Here is a 15,927-nt window from a genome sequence, read left to right as displayed (position 1 = left end):
AAAAAGCTCTTTCATTTTCTCATACTGCCTGTGCTGCAGCACCTCTTTTCACCCTCTGTTTGAAACCAGAGCCTAGTCTGCTCTGATTGGTTAGCTGGCCGGCTCTGTTGTGATTGGTCAACCACTTAGAGATGTTCCACTCCTTAAGCTGCATTCACGATACGCATTTGCTCTTTGCTGACCGCAAGTTTAGGCTCAGAGTCTGGCGGTGAAAACAGCTAGTTTTGTTTCTCTGGTTACAGCGCAGCTATATATAGCTGTCTGTGATTGGCTGCGCGTCTGAAGGTAGTTCTTCCTCCTTATCGGGCACCACCGCTCTCTCCATAGAAATGCAACAACAGCACAGAACTGTTGAACCATTTATCATGTGAATTCAGCCCTACAATGTGTTGGAGAGCTAGCCAATAGAAGCCAGAGTGTAACATAATGATGTCATTATGTTAAGGAAGTAACCAAGGGGTTTCGATGTAAGTTCAGGCACGGGGGGAGTATGTGGGAGAGAAACTCCCTTTGGGGGGAACTTTTGGATGTTAACCTTTGCAGACCTTTTCATGCACAACAACCTATAAAACACACCACAGAAAAGAGAAAATCCCCCCAAAACATAGTAGGGCCCCTTTAACATTGGGGATGCTGTCCTCTCCAGAACAGTATTCCTGTCTTGTCCATGTTGCTCCTTGGGTCTTGCACTCCGGGGACTGACCTGAATATGTATCCTCCTCAGGCCTTCGCAGAGCCATAATAGAGCTATGGGATGAGACATAGTGATTAATACAAAAAGAAAAAAGGTAATTTAGGAGCAGTAAAATGGCAGCCTTGAAGATTTTCATACTAAAGGTTCCCATGGAAACGCTCTTGTCTTTCTTTAAACGTCCGTGCTTCTGTGGTATTATGCCAGTTTTACCTCTTTTTCTCAGCATGTACCTCCCCTCTTTCATCCCTTGTGAGTCAATATGTTCCTTTCTTTTTGTCCCACTTTCTCCCTCTCACTCGCTCTGCTTTAAAATCCTCTCACCCTCCATTCCTCTCTTTCAGTCTGTTTAGGAAGCCAGATATACTCTTATGACTTCCTGTGTGCCTTCCTTTATGATGGATGAAATATTTATCAGCTAGTGTGGGTGTTTTTTTTAATATATTTTCAGGAAAGAAGCATGGTAAACAAATTAGATGGCAATGAAGCGTACCTAAAACTGCAAAGCATGATAACTGCAGCACATGTGACTCAATGTGTTGCCTCAAACATGTTCTGGCTGTGACAAGTGGGCCATCAACTCACTCACTACAGGTGAATATCATTTTGAGCTTCAGGGAGTGGTATAAACGCATCTGGATTTAAACAATTTTGTCCTTTTGGTTGAGTCACACCAGGCTGTGATTGATGTATTTAGAGCAATACTCATGGCTGTGGTAGCATCAGAATAAAAAAAACTAGGCTTTCTCTAGTGAGTTGAGTAAAGAGCAAAGAATAAAAAACAGCAATGTGTTTCAAGCACGAAACTTTTAGATCAAAGTTTTTTTTTGCTTTTTTTTTTTGGGAGACTTAAAGGAGAGCAGGCTCCTATGGTACTTGTATCTGGAGGAAAACCGTGACCCAGAGGTCATTTTCACCCAGCTTCAGTGCTTCCCCTTGAAATATGCAGCGGATTTGAGAAAGGGTGGCAGCCTCAAAGCCTCGGCCCTGGGGGAAGTTACAGGGTGAAAAGAAAAAGAGTTGTTCGGCTCATGTCTTCAGGGTCCACAAAAGGAAGAGGATCTTTGACTTAAGTTGTGATTTGTTGAGCTCACAAGAGAAAAGAGGATCCCCCCCGACACCCTACAACCGCAGATGAAATACTGATTGTTCCTCTCTATCAATGGGGTCTCTGCTCCCGTAGGTTTCTCCTTGACTTATGCTAGGACATGCAGTAATGATATACCCCCTAATCCTTTCTCCTTAATGTGATTTATACTCAACAGGGAATCCACTTGCTGTAAACAACAGAGAAGTTTCTGAGGCAGAGGAAAGTGCTGATCTCTTCTCTTTTAATGCCTTTAATAGTTCTTTCCTTAGGGGGAACAATAATATCCCAAAATAAAGTCCTCAGTGACATATCACAGGGAAACATTAATCTTTGGAGACATCTTCTTTTTAAAGCAAATACCAGCTTCTACGATAAACCCGCTACACACGGTGTGCATTACTGCGAGAATTGGAGGTGCAAGATAGCTCGAGGTTAAGCTATACCTCCTTAATCTCAAGTGCCTTTGTCATTATCCGTCTTTATCACTGTTCTTATAGACAATGCCTGGCGCCAACATCTTCTGAATTCAGATTTCATGGCGTCACTTAAACTCTTTACGAACAGACTCCAAGGGCGATGTGAGCAGGTGGCAGACAGTTTTGAGATAAATGCAGTTTTTTTCTTGTCAACGCCTCACCCACTGCTGTGACCCTCCAAGGTCTCCCCCTAAAGGCTCACTGTTTGCTGAATAAGAAATCAGAAACTGTATTCGTCCCACAGCGGGGACAATTTAAATTGTTACAGCAAATGGACAGTGCAGATAAAAGACTAAGACTAATATATGAAATAAGAAACACTCAGCCCTATTGTGCTTTTAGGGGTTGTCCATTTCATGTACTGTGTTATATAGGTTTTTGTGCACGTAGATGGTCTGCAAAGTCTAAATTCCCCCTTCCCTGCCAGACATACCTTGATTGGACTCCTATGTTTACTTCTGTAAAAAAATGACATCGCTATGTAACACTCACGCTTCAATTGGCTAATGCTCCAACACACTGTAAGTGATAAGCTAAGGGGCGGGACATCTCTAAGCAGTTGACCAATCACAACAGAGCCGGCCAGCTTACCAATCAGAGCAGACTGGGTTCTGGTTTCAGACAGAGGGTGAAAAGAGGTGCTGCAGCACAGGCAATATGAGAAAATTACATAATATAAAAATACAAATACAAACATGAAATGATAATAATAGGGCCCATTTATTAAAAGACAAGTACATATCGAAGGTACAAAAATATGTTCCTTTGCTCTGCCTCCACTTCCAAGTACAGCATCAGCTTCCTACTTTGGATGATTCATCTCTGCAAACTGAAATGAATTAATTAATGACACCTTTGAGCCACTGGTGCAAATCATCATAATCTGAGCATGACACAGAACAAACATGTAAATACAGCTACCCGTGTAAATGAGCATTCTCTTGGTTACGGGTGCGGGTGTAATTCAATTACAGTTTCCATGGATATTATGGTAAATGTTTCCATAGATAACTAGGCCAGAATGGGAGCCAAGAGCTCAGGGACCACAGAAGGAATGCAAAAATAAATCCACAACAAACAATGTTCTTCACCCCTTTGTTAAGTGGAAACAAAGGATGTGCATGTATAATAAGAGTGTGCAATTATCCTTTCCCCATCACAAATGCAGTGCTACAAAAACCGCTCTGCAGTAGAAAACTTCCCAACATGATACTAATGTTGGCGCTTGCATCATGTGCAGGATGAAAAGATTAACCTTTATCCAAAGTTCCTCCCAAGGATATAGGGAACAGAAAATCACCCTGAGTTACTTCAGTTTCAATATTCCTCTAGTGTGTAATACAGATTTGTGTGCATGTAAATGGCCTGCAAAGGCTGAAATCCCAAAGGTCCCTCCATAAGGAGGTCGCTCCCAAACACCTCCATTTGATTCCTTTGTTTGCTTCTGTGACATAACGACATCACTATGTAGCACTTGCGATTCTATTTGCTAGCGTTCCAACACATTGTATGTGATGGGATAAGGGGCGGGACATCTGTAAGCAGTTGACCAATCACAAAAGAGCTGGCCAGCTAACCAATCAGAGCATGTAGGCTCTGGTTTCAGACAGAGGGTGAAAAGAGGTGCTGCAGCACAGGCAGTATGAGAAAAATAAAGAGCTTTTTGAACATTAAAGCATGGAGACATGTCACAGTAGAGGCACAAAATACAAATATGAACCTGAAAATAGGTATATGTCCTCTTTAAACTGGGGACCTCTGATTGCTCTAACACAATAAAGAATAATGTTCCAAGTACAGAAGAATAAGAAACAAGAATTGCAATAAAAACAAACTTGTTTATGATAAACTTAGCAATAATTAACAGACTTATAATTGAATGTGTAAGTTGCAGTGCCATAGCAGCTACAACAGAATTAAAACATGCCCTCAACAAAATGATAGAAACTGAAAAGGGTATTGTTTATTGAGAAGGACTATGATGTCTGTACCAACTGTAGAGTACACTTCTCTGCCTCTTCCCTCTATCTGTTTAGCTATTAAAGTAGGACATATGAACTTTCAAGTTCAGGGTTTCAAAAACACTCAGACACTCTTGTAGAGACATGAGAGTTTTCCTTTCAACTGGGTCAATAGCAAGTAAACAAAATCATTTTTTCATCATCTTATGTAACTCATAGCCGTAGCTGGCTGTACTGTGCATGTTAAGCTTGTCAAATACTGATCACAGAGCCTTAGCAAAAGCCAACCCACAATCACATTTTCTAAAACTTATTTCATAATGTCTTATTTTATTCATTTATTATTTAATTTTTTGTTGTTTTTGTTTGTTTTTGCCTGTCCTTGTTTGTCGACCCTCCCTCACACTGTAAAGCGTCTTTGAGTTCCAGAAAAGCGCTATATAAATATAATTTATTATTATTATTATAATGCTATAGGGCAGCTTCCTGAATATTTTTTTTTTAAAGAACTTCTGGTAACGCTACAATGAATAATAGTTCATAATACACTATTGAAAGGGGCCATTTATGCTTTTGGGTTAAAAAGTTTCTCTCCCACCCACACACGCCTCCATTGGACTCCTAACCAATCAGAGCAGACTGGGCTCTGGTTTCAGACATAGGGGGGAAAGATGTGTTGCAGCACAGGCAGTATGAGAAGAATAAAGACCTTTTGAACATTAAAGTATGTTAACATGTCACAGTAGAGACACACAATATAATTACTGTATGAACCTAACATTTGCATAATAGGGCCCCTTTAAGCTGTCAAATATTGATCACAGAGCCTAAACCTTAGCTAAAGCTTCTTCATGCTCGGGCACCTTCCCAAATACATTGCTTTGGAAGAACCTCTGGTAATACTAAAATCTATTGTAGTTCATAATTCACTCTTTAAGAGACTGACCAGTCAGTCTGTATATTTTGTATTATGACTTCATCAGGGAGAAAATATGATTATTTCCAAAGAGCGCAGTGTTGTAATGTTGTGCTGTTTCTCTTTCTACAACAGCAAGTGGTGGAGAAAAACTCATTTTTTTTGGTCTATTTTCTATATTGCAGGTCAAAAGAACATGCGAGTGACGAGTCTGCTAATTTGCCAGGGGCTGCTCTGGGTGGGCACTGCCCAAGGCCTCATTATCACTCTTCCAGTCCCCAAACTGGAGGGCATCCCCAAAATAACAGGTATGGATCAGACGGGCAGGCTCACTGTGATTGAACAGCTTCTTGAGAGGTCAAAAATAATGTTATTTTTTATGGATGAAAATGACTCTGCGCTGCCCATTATTGAGGTCACACTTGGTGGTTCTCGGAATCATTGCCAATATAACCAGGCAAGCAAACACACACATCACACTGTTCATATGTATATTGTTGCAGGGTAATTTAAAAACTGCCTGCCAGCGTTTTGTTAATTATGCCAAGTGAATGAGGTTGTTAGCTTCCCACTTGCGCAAATCTGACCTTGTTATTCCAAGCTAGTTTATTGAAAACTATGTAAAAACAGCACAAACATCATCTCCAATTATTACTGTTACAGCAGCATAATCATAATAAATACAGTTAACTGACATACATTATGATCCAGGGTTCAAGTCATTTTTAGTTCAAACTGCGGCTTGCTTAATAGTCTTTTGTAAGTGGACATTGACTCAGTGCACTGTTTGTATAGTGGTGCATTCAATTTGTAGGCTGACCCAGTGTGTTACATTGCAAGGGCTCCCTTGACAAAAAGCAATGGGATTTATCCATTGGATTTCGATATATTGATGAAAATAAGCATTATGAAAAACACACATTTCTGATGATTCTTAACATATTACCACCACTTTATGATCTTTTAAACGTAAAGACAATTGACAAAAGTTAAAAGCTAACGTTATGCTATAAACAAACTACATCATAGTCGCATGGCTGCGCATCACCAATGCTGAGCTAAGATAAGCTATCCGAGACTTGTGTCAGCGTCATGACGTTTTATAGTTTATTTAGTCACTTCTCAACAGCCACTGTTCTTACTGTATGACACGTAGAAGCTTCGGATATTCACAAGTGAGTGTTGACTGACAAATGTCATGTTCGTACAACAAAACGTGAAACTCTTTTAAGCTTTTGTTGACCCAATACTTTATTTTCACGCTTCTAACCACCTCTGTTGAATTTGAGACAAGGGAACCGGAAGGTGTAAAATGCTAACTCATTTCTAGATTTGAGGACTCATTCCTGCACCACTCTAATGTCCTTCTGCATGACCTTTAATATCATATCTTACTTCCTCCTACAGGAAAGGGAATGGTCTCTCTGAATGCACATTGTGGGCCTGTTGAGTTCCTGGTGGCCACCACCAGCTCTCTGTCCCCTGACCTCCTGAAGAGAGACTCTTTCGGGGACGGGCCGGACTCTGCGTTTGGCGGCGAGGAGCGCAGCGACACCTCGTCCCAGGAGTCCCTGCAGCAGTCCTACCAGGGGGAGGGGCGGGGCAAAGGCCGCGGCGTCCTGCTGCAGTACAAGCTGCGCTCCACATCGGGACTGCCCGGGCGCCCGCTGACAGCGATGGGCGACGAGGCGTCAGACTCCTCCCTGGAGTCCTTGGAGCACAGCGTGGAAGACGGGTCCATCTACGAGCTCAGCGACGACCCAGACATGTGGGTCCGGGGACGTCCTTGTGAGCGGGAGGGGGGCCGCAGGGACAGGGTGATCTCTGCGGCGGTCATCTCTGGAGGAAAGGGCTTCCGTAGACTGAAGGAAGGAGCGGCAGCCGGCACGAGGACGAGCGGGGAGGTCTTAGAGAATAATCTGATGGTGTGGCAGCTCCCTCTGACAGTGTGATATGGAAAACATACGGCAAGGTGAGGAGTATTTATAGCCGTATACCCAGCTTAGCCTTGAATCAACCGCTCCATATATTCAAGGGATTTGAATAAACATGTATGATGTGAAGGCGTCGCGGAGCTTGACATGTTATGATCTAGCCTGTGAATAAGGAAGCAGAGGCGCTGTCAGCCAATAGGACGCTTTGAATGTTTCGGGGTCGTGCGTCACCAGGCCGCCTCAGATTAGCTCCCTGTGATTGTTTTGATCTGGTTCCTTCGTTAAGACTGATATGCCTCAATTTAACCTCATCATGGCGCCGTGTGCTGTGCCACATTAATTTTACGCGAATGACTTCTGTGCGAGCGGCCGTGGACGGCGCGCCTTTGAGAGGCAGCCTTTGTTGAATCTGCCACGCTCTGCAGAGTCGGAGATGGACATCTTTGATCTGATCCTGGGGGAGAGATCCCATCTGTTTGGAGCTGAGAGCCGGGGACTTCCACCGCATCACAAAGCACATTAGCATCACTTTATTAGCTTTGCCAGCCTTTCTCTCATCCCATACAATGTGAATGTATGATACCTTCTATTGTGTCTCAAAATTGAATCTGTGTTCTCTTTAAAAAAAAAGAAGAAGGATTTAATGTTTCCTGTTTGTTGCAGCTGTTGCAGATATCACTTTTGGTTATGGAAAACCATGGAAACAAGACTCAAAGATGTTATTGCGCCAAATTACAGAATCTACATTTGCACTGTAGAAATCCTGTAAGATCTCCGATTTCTGTTCAGGAAAAAGAAACTTCTTGGTGCCACATTATTTTGCCCAGATAAAACACTGTTTTTTCCTTTTTTCATGACATCCATCAGATAAATGAAACATGTGCGCACAGGGTTGTGACACAGCTGGAAACCCCAGTTACACATCAAAAGCAAAACTCTAAAAATAATAATGAATGATAAAATAAAAGCGCTACAGCTATCGAAACTGCTATCAGATATGTATCAACAGTGAAAACATAGCTCAGAGGGCCACTAATTATTCATTATTATTAATAACAAACAACATGATTCTGATTCAAGATGGTGTTTAATGAAACATAGCATACAATTAACAGACATTGATGTATATTATCTCTGATATTTGCCAGGACCTTGCATCATGTGTCATCAACACTTGTTTTGAAGCTAATATCTGGTAAATATTTGGAGTTTAATGCAAACATTAATATTCTATGGTCAAGAAATGAGCATGACGTTAACATTTTAGTGATTATCATGTTTCAAGATCATTTGAAATATGACATAGTCTATCTTTAACCAGATTTTTAAAACATTTTAAACACATTTAAGGTATAAAAATGCATTGATATTCGGTCTGTACAAGCTCTTCTTTTTCGTTAATCATACAATGATGAGATTTTGCCAATATAGCAACAGGAGTATGGTGAATCACAGCTGGTATAATAAGCACTAAGTGGTACTGTGTGTAATATTGCTAAGTGTTTGCTTCATAACTTTTTATTTGGATCTTATGGTAACATTGGCAGGCTTTTGAACATTGACATCAATCCTGCAGATTAACAGTGCATGTTCAGTTAGACAAGTGGGCGGAGGAAAATCACAAATACGAACGCAGCTTTGTGGATTTTCAATAAAATGGAGAGCAGGTGAAGGTTGTGTTATATCACTTTTCTCCACATATATGTCTACTCAGCCCTTCCGCCACAAAAGGAATTTCATCTTATCCTTTCATCACAGACGAAGCGCAAAGTTCATGTTTTGTATTTCCCTGCGGCACATTCAGGTTTATTTTCCCTTTTCTTCTTCTCCTGCTCACAACTGACTGCATCAAAAGCATTTAAACATCCTGCCTTCAGCCGGAATCACTGAAAAAAAAAAAATGACTACGTCCTTGGATGCTGTCATCTAAATGTAAATCTCGATGTCACGTCAGAAATGTATACTCTTAATTCATGTGCGATTCAATGCTGCTGGATCCATAACGCCATGATGGTCACTGCGGAGGTTGTTCGCTCAACCCTAACCAGGGGAGGCGTGTGTTTTCATCGAGTTTCATAAGCTTATCAACTGAGATACAGTATCATCTCCAACTGACATTTGATGGACATTATTTCAAACAATTCATCTTCTTACACTACATGTGTACAGGTATTATCCATGCACTGAATATTAATACTTATGAATGACCGTACTGTACTACTAATTTGAAATGTTACTAATTAAAAACCTGCATTCCCTTTTGTAAAGAGGACTCTGCAACAGTGTTGATGTATAAAATGAGATTGTGGTGTTAAAGGAGAAGTCTAGTTAATTTTTGAAAGGTTTGGCCATCATTCAACACATACAGTGAGATCTGTACGGTGGCCAACGGGTGCAAATGCCCTACAACGGTGCAAAACATTTCCATTTGGAGAAATTAGCTGCAGCTAAAGAAACGATGTTAATACAAAAGTGTTTTGCTTTTCATTTATGCAGCGCTTTTAGTAAACCCTGTGCATGTTTCATCAAGTTGGTGAGTGTTTTCTAAATGCTGCACATGTGTTGTCGTCAAGTTGGTTCATTTGCATGTGTTAATGCGCATTGGTGTTTTTTATTTGCATTGTTTTGAAACTGCAGCGCAGTTCTCCTAATGGAAGTCTTTTGGGCCTTTGTAGCCATTTGCACCTGTCGGCCTCCGTAGCTTTCAGAGATTATAGTCAGACCTCAAAAAAGATGTTCACATGAGGCCGTAATCCTCTTCCATACGACACATACAGATCTGGGATTGATGGAAACATCACTAAAAACAAGTCGGCACTATAAGAAACACAAACAGTCAAATGATCATACAGGTTTTAAACAAACACTTTGCATTTTCAGAATTCTTGGTAAGCAACACAGGAAGAAACCTTTTTTTCAGCTACATTTTCTGACATCTGTCACAGTTTACACACTGACTTCCATGTTCAACTTTGCCCTACCATAGCACCGTTTGTTCCTGTGCGATGAGGCGTGATTACTGACATGATGGGTGCGTTGACCTTTAGTTTTACCACCTGTTGTGCACGTGTTCACAGCCTGTGTGATCATCTGGCTGCTCTTCTCTTAACCTGTCACATCTTGTTGGAGGGATACCTCACCGATTGCTTAGGTGTGTACAAAATGGAGAAGAATTACATTAAATGATGGCCAAATCTGTAAAGTAAGGTTACAAAAATTATTAACTGGAATGATCCTTTAAGCAAGAGTATTACACTTGATGCCGTCACAGGCGTGTGGAAACACGCTGCTCATTTCTCCTTGGTACTTTAATGTTACATGTCTAACAGGCGAATGCTGAATTAAAAACATGTTTAAACTTGAGTTGTCCTTTTTTTATTTCACTGAATCATAATGATGTGGCTTTATTTTGTCAAAGGTACAGTAGGCTTTGAGATAAACCGTACGTCTGTAGCATTATTATGCTAACTCTGTTCCACTTTCTTTATGACTCAGCAGCAGAACATCTAGTCCTTGATGTTTCATTTGGATTATCGTATCACTTTGTTGCTGTTTGATTATTCAAATTACAATAAGCTTACCTCTGTGTCTGCTGGAAGCCATGGCTTAAAAACAACACAGACAGGGAAAACTAACAAGAATACAGACACTGAATTGTAAAAAGAAAAAAGACTTGTAATTTAGTTATGTTAATGTGGTCCTCAGCGGCGTTCATCTCTAATACTCTAGCCTCTAGACATCACATTAAGGGTAGTCCAGTTTATTTGTTGTTGCTTTCTCAAGAGTATTGCTAGCTTAAAGTCAAAAGAAACATACAATTAGTGAGTTGATTTGAGAGAACATAACAATTAACCCTTTTTGGTTAAACTACTAAAACAATAAAACTACCCTTGGATTGACATTTCTTTTTATCAAAGAGAACATATTATGCTCATTTTTCAGTTTCGAGTATGTTGTGCCTCTACTGTGTCATTTTTACATGTTTTGTAGCAGGACGGGGGGAAATAAAAACTAAAATAAAGAACATGCAGAATATTCCTTCCCTGATCACAAAGGGGAACAAGCCACACCTGCGAACTGGGGGAAGCTAATCAGACAAATGAGTCACACCTGTGAGCTGTGGAGGAGAGAAGAGCTTTGCTGCTGCAAGATGGAAGAAGTGGAAGTCTGATCCAGCTGACATACCCAGTTGGACCACTGAACCCAGGAGCTGGTAGGATCATCTTCTGACCTGCATTCTGATCTGTGATTCTGCCTGGCTTGCACTCCTAGGTTGGGGATGGCCCTGAATTCTTCATTCATACACACCCATCCACCTGAACTGCAGCAATCTGAAATTGAACTGGTCTGTGTGACTGGAGTGTTAAACAACAATACAAACTTCTCAGACCCAAACATTCATTCACTCACTCCTCATGGTTTTGAGAAATTAGTCCTCTGTTATTTAATTAATGAATTCCTGTTTTGATATTTGATCATTTGATTGACATATTTAGTTTTGTAAATGTTGAGTATAAGTGTTTTTGGTATGGGACTGTATTTTGATCATTTTGCATTGTGATGCGCTTATTCAAATGTTTGGATTATCCTAGCTTGGTCACCGGGCATTCCCTTTTTTTGATATTTTAGATAAATAATTTAAACATTCTTCAGGCCAATCGAAGCGCGATATTAGGTAGTGATGTCACTATGTCAAACTAGTAAATAAAGAAGTCCAATCGAGGCGTTTCTCTGGAGGGAACTTTAGCCTTGGCAGACCAAGTAACCTGTATAACACACAACAGGGAAGAGAAAACACCATAAAGGGGCCCCTTTTAGATTGGTTTGGTCAATGTTATATTAACAGTAGAAGCTAGGAGTAAAAACAAGGAGAGGAAGGAGGAGATGCAGCAGGAATCTCTTCCTATGTGCAGAGTGAAACTCCTCAGATAAATGATGACCATTGAGACTTGGTTTTGTCACATATTTTAAGCCTCTTCACCTTTTATTATGCCAGCGGCTTATGTCACTTCAGGGAGACAAGTGGAGGGGGGTAGTTATGACTGCTTTATCTCCGTGTCTTTCCCTCGCTGTGTTTCTTTTTTTCCCTCTCTTCTTCACGTGTCAAAGAAGTCCTCCAGGAATACAAATCTACCATCCATCAAAGTAGGAAGTGAAGCTGTTTGCTTTTTCCTCATCAACAGGTCAATGTGTGCTGCTGACCTTTGACCTGAACGCTACATTAATAGCCTCCTCCTCCTCCCAACTCCACATGGAGCAGTCAGGTCACATAAAGCCCCCCCGTCGACGCTGACATTGTCACATAAAGGGGGCTCTACATCCACAGGAATTAGCCTCAGCTGTAGCCTTTAGGAATTTAGCAGGAAAGGTCAAAGCTAAAAGGAAGCCGAGGTGCTAAGTGCTGGAATGTAACTAAGTACGTTAAAACTACGAACTTTAACACCCTGCACTGCGCATGACTTGCACTGTACTACATACACATTGGTGAAATGTAGTATTACATTTACTCAACTTGTACTATTTAGACATAGCTTCAGGCCCGCCCCTCCCTACACGCAGATCACGCAGACTGCGTAGGGCCTCATCTTGCGGAGGGGGCCTCATCTTATGCGCAAATGCGGCGCAATTACTATGCCCTGCATAGCTTACTTGTACTTAAGTATTTCCATTTTATGATACATATACTTTTACTCAACTAGTATCTATTTAACACTCATAGTTAGTTTTTAAATACAAAACACAGTACTGTATTATTTATCTAGTCTTTTTTTTTAAATAACTTAAAGGAGATCTACAGATGGAGCGTCTTATTTTGGACAGTTTGAAACGCGAGGGTCGTGATTGGCTCGTGCACGTTCCGTGATTGGCCCGAGATCGGCCCGTGATGAAGAGCCGGCCCCCAGTCTGACTTGGTACCGCCCCCGTGATAAATAAATTTAATTATTGTGAAGCCAGCTGCAATGGATCATTGATCCACCAGGGGGTGCAGTGGGGTTCCACACTGAAGTCATGTGAAATCAACTTCGACACAGTAAACTGGATGTACAGTATGTCTGGTACTAATGTATAGCGGATCTTTGTTAAGATCCATATGTCACGGATAGGATCATAGTCTGTGCTAAATAAGACATGTAATCATTTACAAAACATCACCATGTTGTTATTTAACAAAATAATGTTGTTTAGTCGAAAAAAACGAACGAGCCAGCTCTCCCGATTTTTAATCCTAATTTAATCATCATCATTGATGTTTATGTTCGCCGAATTGACATGAAATCACTGACAAATATGAATATTGTAGGGCCATACCTATATAAGGTATATTTATACGTTTCTGTTTTCAAAATACCAAACAGATCATGCATTTTAGCCATGCCTCATTTTTGCTCTATTTGCTGTTCTCCAGCCCTGTTTTTGCAGGGGGCTGATTCTGTGAGCTGCAGCTGACCACGCCCCCCTGCAGGAGAGGGGAGCCGCTCTGATCAAGTCAGAAGAGGGGGAGAAAAATAGATCTCCGTCCTCCGTGTTTTATTATATAGAGTCGTTATTCATTTGTTTTAAAGCTCAATAAATAACAAAGAAGACCTTTGACCGGCACTTTTCTAATTTTGTCCGGAAGATTTAAACTTTAACGGACATCTTGACCGGCGAAAGAAAACCTAACTGAAACTCTGCCTGCACGGTCCCCTCGTTCCTTGGAAGAGGCGGAGAGGTGGGTGTTTGTCATCTGCTGGTGGACTAACCGGAGAGAATTACAGTGCTTGCCTCGACGGGGAGGGATTGCATTGAATTAAAGCAGCAGGAGCAAACGCTTGCCTCGGGGAGGGAGAAAAAAAGCCACAGCGGAGAATAAACAGAAGGGTAACCATGGTAACTATGGGCGGGAAGTCTTCTTCGCTGCTTTTGTGGCAGACTACAGCGCCACGTACAGGCCTGGCATATGTACTACAGCGTCTCCAGCGCTTTCGAGCGGCAATGGCCGGCCGTGGCCCAACCCCACATTCCCCTGATAGGTGGAGAGTTGGCCCAATAGCCGTAGCGCCACCGTCCTGACGTCAGGACAGTGTTCAAATCTGGATCAGTTTTTATCAGATCCGTTGCAGCCCCTTTTTTAGAGATTTGAGTATGGAGGAAAATAGAGAGGGTTGTGTTTTCTGACACTTGGTGAGTTCCCTGGAACACCGGGGACACATATTCATGTATAAAAGACGTACAAAAGTGCATTTTGCATGATAGGTCCCCTTTAAGTTTGACTTGCTCCTTCACATTGAAATGTATGTACTGTATATTCATAATCATTAATATCTGTGTATATGTGAAACATTTAAAATATTTAACTATACTGTCACTTAGACATTGGTATTTCTAGAGAGGGCCAACAGGGGCCCCTGTGACGATGAGCATGGACCCCCCCCCCCCCCCCCCCCCTCCCTACGATAGAGTCTATGATAATACCACCAGTGACAGTGTTAAAAAGTCTACACAGTCAATTGAGCCGAAGTTAACAGGAGGGATGTTATTTAAGTTCGGACAAAAATCCTGTAACTGAAACAAATACCAATCATGCTATTATATTTGAGCTTGTTGGAATCTTGAACACTTTCTTTGTCTCACATAAAACAAAAGGCCCCAGCTCGGCCCCCTCAGTGAAATAAATCTAGAAGCACCGCTACACTTGGATTCTTTATTTGTTATTCTAATGATCCTTGTTTGAACCTTTCCTTTTCTTCTTTCACTCGTATTGCTGTTGCTGCCATGACACCTGCATGTCCCTACAGGTATCAATAAAGGTTTAGTTTATCTTATCTAAGCTTCACATAACAGGCTGCATTTGGGTTGTTTAAATAAAAACAAGCACAGATATTTGTTTTTTTAATGAGATATTATGATATCTTCCCAAGTCATTCAACACTAGAAATGGGCATCAGAAAAAGATGCATCCCAGCCATTAATAAGCCTCCTCGTCCTCTGTGGATGTGTATAATCTAGGCTTTGTTTACTTGTACTCTTTTCAGTTTTGCCGCAAGCTCTCATTTACCCAAGTTTTTGGCTCGTAGATGTTATCCTGGGAGCGCCCAATACTCAAACCAGCATCCAGCAGCACAATGAGGATCACTCCGCTACAGGAAGCTCCTGAAAGGCTCCATAAAACTCCAGAGAGGATTGAGCGTGTAACACTGATCTGATGAAGCAGTGCTGAGTCGTGCTTTGTACCTGGGTCAGCATTAGAACACATCCTCTCCTGGAAGCAAAATGACAAAAAGAGATGCCCAAATGCTGACTCAAACAGTATAGGGCACAAATATGAGTGCTTTTCCACCAAAAAAGCCCTTTTCTAAAAACCTTTCTATAGATATTTTCTGCCAATTAACCCTGCTTTAGGAGAGATTTGCCTATCTCAACCCCCAGCTTTGCGCCTGTGCGGCTCGCGGCGTCACTCTCCAGCGTCTCAGGTATAATTTGCATGCCTCGGTCAAGGCTAAACTGAAGCGGATGAAGCGTTGCGGTTTGAAGGTCTCCCTGTTTTATCTGCAGACTCCTAAAAGCCGGGCGTATTTGCATTGCTTTTCATTTCCGCAGGCTCGGCGGTGCGGATGATAAAGGAGGGAGAGCACACTGTACCAACCTTGCTCAACAAAGGAAGCAGAAGCTAATGATTTGCATACGGAAAAAGCGAGGATAAGGCCCACACAGCGCTGCCTCAGGTCTTATTATCGCCTCCATCATCGCTCCGAGCTGATGCCTGTCAACATCCAGAGTAGAAGCTGGGTCACATGGTAGGTGTCAGAGGCAGCTGTCTCCCCTGGCAAAGTCATCTCACCCCCCTCCCCAAAAGGAATCTATATTTCAATAGAGGAT

At 41.7% G+C, this 15,927-nt stretch overlaps 1 protein-coding gene across 6 annotated transcripts in view; it reads left to right on the top strand.

Moving 5' to 3' along the window:
* Nucleotides 1-10,431, top strand: part of arhgef10la (Rho guanine nucleotide exchange factor (GEF) 10-like a) — a 133,629-nt gene extending 123,198 nt beyond the window's left edge. For all 6 annotated transcript variants that reach the window (XM_034139036.1, XM_034139035.1, XM_034139039.1 and 3 more), the window contains 2 exons: nucleotides 5,320-5,442; nucleotides 6,542-10,431. In XM_034139036.1, coding sequence (XP_033994927.1) covers nucleotides 5,320-5,442; nucleotides 6,542-7,086 — 668 coding nt within the window. In that variant the 3' untranslated portion in view covers nucleotides 7,087-10,431. The remainder of the gene's footprint in view (nucleotides 1-5,319; nucleotides 5,443-6,541) is intronic.
* The last annotated feature ends 5,496 nt before the right edge of the window (nucleotides 10,432-15,927 follow it).

The sequence above is a fragment of the Trematomus bernacchii genome, unplaced genomic scaffold (assembly GCF_902827165.1).
Source record: "Trematomus bernacchii unplaced genomic scaffold, fTreBer1.1, whole genome shotgun sequence".
Classification (NCBI taxonomy): Eukaryota; Metazoa; Chordata; class Actinopteri; order Perciformes; family Nototheniidae; genus Trematomus; species Trematomus bernacchii.
Note: the sequence above shows the minus strand (reverse complement) of the source record. Positions and strands in the feature narration are given on the sequence as shown.